Here is a 5,374-nt window from a genome sequence, read left to right as displayed (position 1 = left end):
TTCTGGGTCCATGCACTGAGCTGTGCCAGGTCTCTGCAGTCGGTGCAGTGTTCTGGGTCCATGCACTGAGCTGTGTGCGGTCTCAGCCCCCGCAGTGCCCAGCACAGGGGCCGTGGGCAGGGCTGGGGCTGCCCCCTGTGCCCCCTGCCCTCACCCTGCCCCTCTCCCTGGGCAGGTGTCGGCGCTGGCGAGTGCAGGGGGTGCTGAGAACCTGATCGTGCTGGAGGGGGCGAAGCAGCGGGTGCCCCACGGCCCTGGCGCCCTGCGCCGCGCCGGCACCACCTTCGGGCCCCTGCACAAGAGCCGCCTGGGCGAGCACGAGTTCGAGGCCCTCATGAGGATGTTGGACAACCTGGTGAGCACCCAAACCCACCAACCCCCCCCGGCCCCCCGAACCGCTCTCAGACGCCTCTTTGTCACCCCTGCCTTGATGCCTCCCCTCTCTCTCTCCCCAGGGGTACCGCACAGGCTACACGTACCGCTACCCCTTCGTGCAGGAGAAGAGCAAGCCCAAGAGCGACGTGCTCATCCCGGCCACCGTGACGGCCTTCGTGTTCGAGGAGGAGCCCGCCGGGACCCCCGCGCTGCGCCAGCACGCCCAGAAGCAGCAGAAGGAGAAGACGAGGTGGCTCAACACCCCCAACACCTACACCAGGGTCAGCCTGGCCGAGGAGCCGCAGGGCAGCGCCGGCGGCCAGAGGACAAAGACCACGGTGAGGGACAGACGCGGCTGCACGGGGCCGTGGGGGACATTTGGGAAGGTGTTTGTCCCGAGAATGGTGATGGGTGGGGTTTGGGGGATCCCCGGTAGGGGTAGCTGGGATGTTAGTGATCCCGCTAAAAGTTGCAAGGCCCAGGGATCCACCCTCAGCTGGTAATAATGGTTAGCTTGAAATCCCACCACCCCATTCCCGGGGACTGAGAGCCATTGGCTTTGTGGGGGTCTGCCCTCTATTACTGGAGTCTCCCCTTTATGCAAAATGCATTTCTTGGGATCTCCCCTCTATGTAAAATGAGTTTATTGTGGTCTTCTCACATTTATTGGCATCTCCCTTCTATGTAAGTTGAGTTTATTTGGGTCTCTCTGCATTTATTGGAGTCTCCCCTCTATTATCAGGGTCTCCCCCCTACACAAGGTGCATTTGTTGGGGTCTTCCCACATTTATCAGGATCTCCCCTCTATGTAAAATGCATTTATTGGGGTCTCCCCTCTACTACTGGGGTCTTTCCTCTATGTAAGGTGCATGTGTCAGGGTCTCCCCCTGTACAAGGTGCATTTACTGTGTCTCCCCTCTACACTGGGGTCTCCCCCCTACACAAGTTGCATTTATTAGGGTCTCCCTGCACTTCTTGTGTCTCCCCTCTATTATCGAGGTCTCTTTTCTGTTATTGGGGTCTCCCCCTTCCCAACACACCTTTTCTGGGGTTCCCTCCCTGCTGCTGCAGTGGCTGCGAGCGGACGAGGTGGAGAAGGGCAGCAGTGGGACCCCCATTCGCATCGAGAACCCAAACCAGTTCGTGCCCCTCTACACAGACCCGCAGGAGGTGCTGGAGATGCGCAACAAGGTGCGGCCCCGCGGGGCCCGGGCTGGGATGGGGGCACGGGGGGGATTCACCCCTGTCCTCGGGGGAATCCATCCTTGTCCTCGGGGGGATTCACCCCTGTCCTTGGGGGGATTCACCCCTGTCCTCGGGGGGATTCACCCCTGTCCTTACCCTCAGATTCGGGAGCAAAACCGCCAAGATGTGAAGTCGGCCGGGCCCCAGTCACAGCTGCTGGCCAGTGTCATCGCCGAGAGCAGCCGCAGCCCCGTAGGCACCGTGTCCCCCTGTGTCCCCCTGTGTCACCTTGTGTCACCTTGTGTCACTTTGTGTCCCCCTGTGTCTCCAGCCCCATGTCACCTTGTGTCCCCCTGTGTCCCCCTGTGTCACCTTGTGTCACTTTGTGTCCCCCTGTGTCACCCTGTGTCCCCAGCCCCATGTCACCTTGTGTCCCCAGCACATGTGACCCTGTGTCCCCAGCCCTGTGTCACCCTGTTTCCCCAACCCCTTGTCACTCCAAATCCCCAGTCACAGCTGCTGACCAGTGCTGTCGCCAAGACCAGCCACAGTCCCATACATGGCACTGTGTCACCTCATGCCACACTGTGTCCCCAGCCCTGCACCTCCAGCCCCATATCACCCCGTGTCACCCAATGTCACCCAAAGTCCCCAGCCCCGTGTCCCCACACATCCCCCTCCTCAGACCACCAGCCCTTCCCTCTCCAGCATTCCACTGGTGAAGGGGGTGACACCACTCCAGAGGGGTGACACTGCTGTGGAGGGGGTGACACCACTCTGGAGGGGGTGACACTGTTCCAGGGGGACTGACCTCACTGGGGGGGTCTGTTCCAGTCCACCGAGAGCCACCTGGGGGATGCGGAGGCCAAGGAGGGCTCCCGGGAAGAGGCTCCCCCCGAGCCGGAGCCCCCCAACCCCTTCAGCCAACTCACGGACCAGGAGCTGGAGGAGTACAGGCAGGAAGTGGAGAGGAAGAAGCGGCTGCAGGGTAGGAGAGGCACCTCAAAATCCTCCCATCTCCCCCTGGGTGGCACCCAGGGCACCCCAAAATCCCCCCATCTCCCCCGTGGCCAACGTGTCTCTCCATGGCAGGTGAGAAGGACGCAGCGGCCGAGGAGAGCGAGGCCCCCCCGCCCAAAGCACCCCCCGGCTCCGCCCCGGAGCCCCCGGTGCCTGCGGAGCCCACGGAGGGTGAGTGGGGTGACGAGCACTCCAAACCCAGGGGCGGGGCCCCCCTGAGCAGATGGAGTGGGGGGATGAGGGGGCTGAGGCCAAACCACGCTGAGACACAGCTCGATGTGCCCCCGTGTCCCTCTGCCTGTCCTGGGGGGTCCCTGCTCCGGAGGGGCCGAGCCCCGGTGGGAATTCGTGGCAGGAGGACACGAGTGTCCGCTGGTGGCTTTGTGGGGTGCAGGGACACCCCTGTCCCCCATCCCCACACTCCGGCGGGTGCAACATTCCCGTCATTCCGGTCGGCCGCGGGTGTCGGGGCTCGGGGCTGCTGGCTCTGCCATGGTGTCTTGTGGTGTCTGTCTGTCTGTCTGTCTCCACAATGTCTCCTTTCTCTTTCCTCCCCGTGTGCCTGTCACCCAAGGAGTTATCCCTGAATCCCTGGTGCCGTAGTAAGTACGGAGAGGCCATCCTGGAGGAGGGACACGGGCTCGGGGGGAACTTTGCTCTCCGTGGCCCACTCAGGGATCCCCAAGGAAGGAAATCCCTTAGGAAATCCACTGGGAAATCCCTCCTTGTTTGCTTCCTGCTTTTCCCACTGCCTCTTCCCAGCTCTCCATCCCACATCGCTTGTCCCGCAGGGAGGGGGGAGGTTCAGGGGAGCGGCACCTGCGGCAGGACGGGATCAAATCCCAATGTTCTCCACCCCTGGAGGCCAAATCCTGCTCCTGCCCAGGCCCCACTGGTGACAGGGGGATCAAACCCCAACAGCACGGGCACTGCCACCCCAATTCCCTGTCCCCTCTCCCCTCCCAAGGTGACAAGAAGGTGGATGGCGGCCAAGCCCCGGCCGATTCCACCACCAAGAAGGAGCCGCCGGCAGTGGTGAACGGGAAGGACGAGGAGCAAAGCACCGAGGAAAACCTGGGAAAAGGGGGGACGGAGCGGACAGCCCCCAACGCCGACCAGGATGTCCCCAAGGAGAAGGAGACGGTGACCAGCACCCCCGTCTCCCCCGACGGTTCACCCTCCAAATCACCCTCCAAGAAGAAGAAGAAATTCCGGACCCCGTCTTTCCTGAAAAAAGGCAAAAAGAAGGAAAAGATCGAATCTTGAGTCTCCCCGGAGGCCTCGCTGGCGGTGGTGGCCATCCCTGGGATCCCCCAGGGTGGGGGGACGGCTCCTGCCTCGTGCGTCTGGCCGAGGCCCAGCCCCAAACCCCCGGAATCCGGCTGTTTTCCGGGTCCTCCTGGCACGAGGCACCTCGTCCCCCTTGTCACCCGCTCCCGGAGGCGGTCACCGAGCTTAGAGAGACTGTGGTCCCCACCTGGGGAAATTCCCGCTGCACCTCCCTCCCCCTCTCCCTCCTGGGCTCCGGCCCCTTCCCACCATGGGCCGAGAGTTGGATTTTCCCACCAGAGCCCGGATCCGCTTGATTTGAGGAAGAAAAGGGTGTTCTGTGGTTATTATCTTCACCTTCTGTTTCAAGCTCTGCTGGAATGGCGTTGGCTTCATCCCCAGGGAAAACTGCCTGTTGCTTCACCAGGAGAATGGGGCCGAGATGAAGGCGGGGGATTGCTCTTCCCAAAGGAGAAGCCAAGGTTTCTCCTTCCTGGATTGTAATCTTCCTCTCCTTGGGCTGAAGAACCGCTTCCTCCCCTTCTCCTGGTGCTCCCATCCCGTGTCCGCCCCCCCCCCCGAGGAAGAGCAGCAGGATTTCCCACCACTGGAAAAGCCCCCACCTCACCGCACGACCCGCACCCAGGAAAGTAGGGAAAAATCACCTCCGGGAATCGTCTGTGTTACTTAAAACTGAGCAAAACTCACTCACTAAGTGCTACTTCGGGATGAACACACGCTGCCAACTCCCGCCGGCACCCCCGGCCCCGCTCACACTGCTCCGCCCACGACGGATCCCTGCTTTTCCCAGCTCTGGATTCCCAGCACAAGTTCAGTCCTTCCTGGCGTTCCCTTCCCTCCCAGAGTTACAACCTCCCGGCCAAACCTCTTCCCGGGAAGAAGGGCCCCAGCCCTGCTGATCTGCCCTGCAGCCGCTCCAGTGCTGGGATTTTGGGGATAACCCAACGGGATCGGGCCCCCATCCTCCTGATTTCCTGCAGTGCTCACCCTGAGCCTTCCACGGGGTCCTGTCCAGGGGGGTCTGGGGCACCCCAGAGCCCCTGTATTGGGGTTCCCTCACTCCCAGCAGGATTTTCCCGTGTGCCATCACTGTGGTTTCCAGGCTTTTCGCTGCTGTGAGGCAGCTCAGGGGGGTTGGATCCCCTCTGGAAGAGCAGGAAGCCCATGGGATGGGATGTGGGGAGGGATCGGGGTGCAGGAAAGAGCAGAGAGACCCCTGGGCAGGGATGTTCCCAGACCCCCATGGCCAACCTGAGCCTGGAGGTTGGGAAGAGCTTTTGCCCTGCCCAGTGTCCCCCCCAGGTCCCCATCCTGCTCCTGCAGGGACTGGGGGGACCAAGGGGACACCCTGAGCCCCCAAACCCCCTCTGTGCCCCCAGCCCTGTCCCCAGGGGGGCTGTTCCTCACTGCCACTGATTTTAAGGCTCTTTGAGGCCATTTTTGTCCCCGAGCCTGCTCCCCCCGGGTGACCCCCAGGGACAGCTGTGTCACCTCCCCGGGTGGC

The 5,374-nt window shown here is 62.4% G+C and overlaps 1 protein-coding gene across 1 annotated transcript; it reads left to right on the top strand.

Moving 5' to 3' along the window:
• Nucleotides 1-175: 175 nt before the first annotated feature.
• On the top strand, nt 176-4,556 carry LOC113962568 (beta-adducin-like; the record flags this gene model as incomplete). The annotated part of the gene is made up of 7 exons (XM_027673329.1): nt 176-355; nt 456-713; nt 1,447-1,566; nt 1,723-1,812; nt 2,395-2,548; nt 2,653-2,751; nt 3,548-4,556. Coding segments are annotated over 7 exons (1,200 nt in total), but the record flags the coding sequence as incomplete, so codon positions are not given.
• Between the last annotated feature and the right edge of the window lie 818 nt (nt 4,557-5,374).

The sequence above is a fragment of the Neopelma chrysocephalum genome, unplaced genomic scaffold (genome assembly GCF_003984885.1).
Source record: "Neopelma chrysocephalum unplaced genomic scaffold, ASM398488v2 Primary Assembly neopelma1_182690, whole genome shotgun sequence".
Taxonomy (NCBI): domain Eukaryota; kingdom Metazoa; phylum Chordata; class Aves; order Passeriformes; family Pipridae; genus Neopelma; species Neopelma chrysocephalum.
The sequence above is the reverse complement of the archived record's forward strand: the minus strand, read 5'-3'. Positions and strand labels throughout refer to the sequence as shown.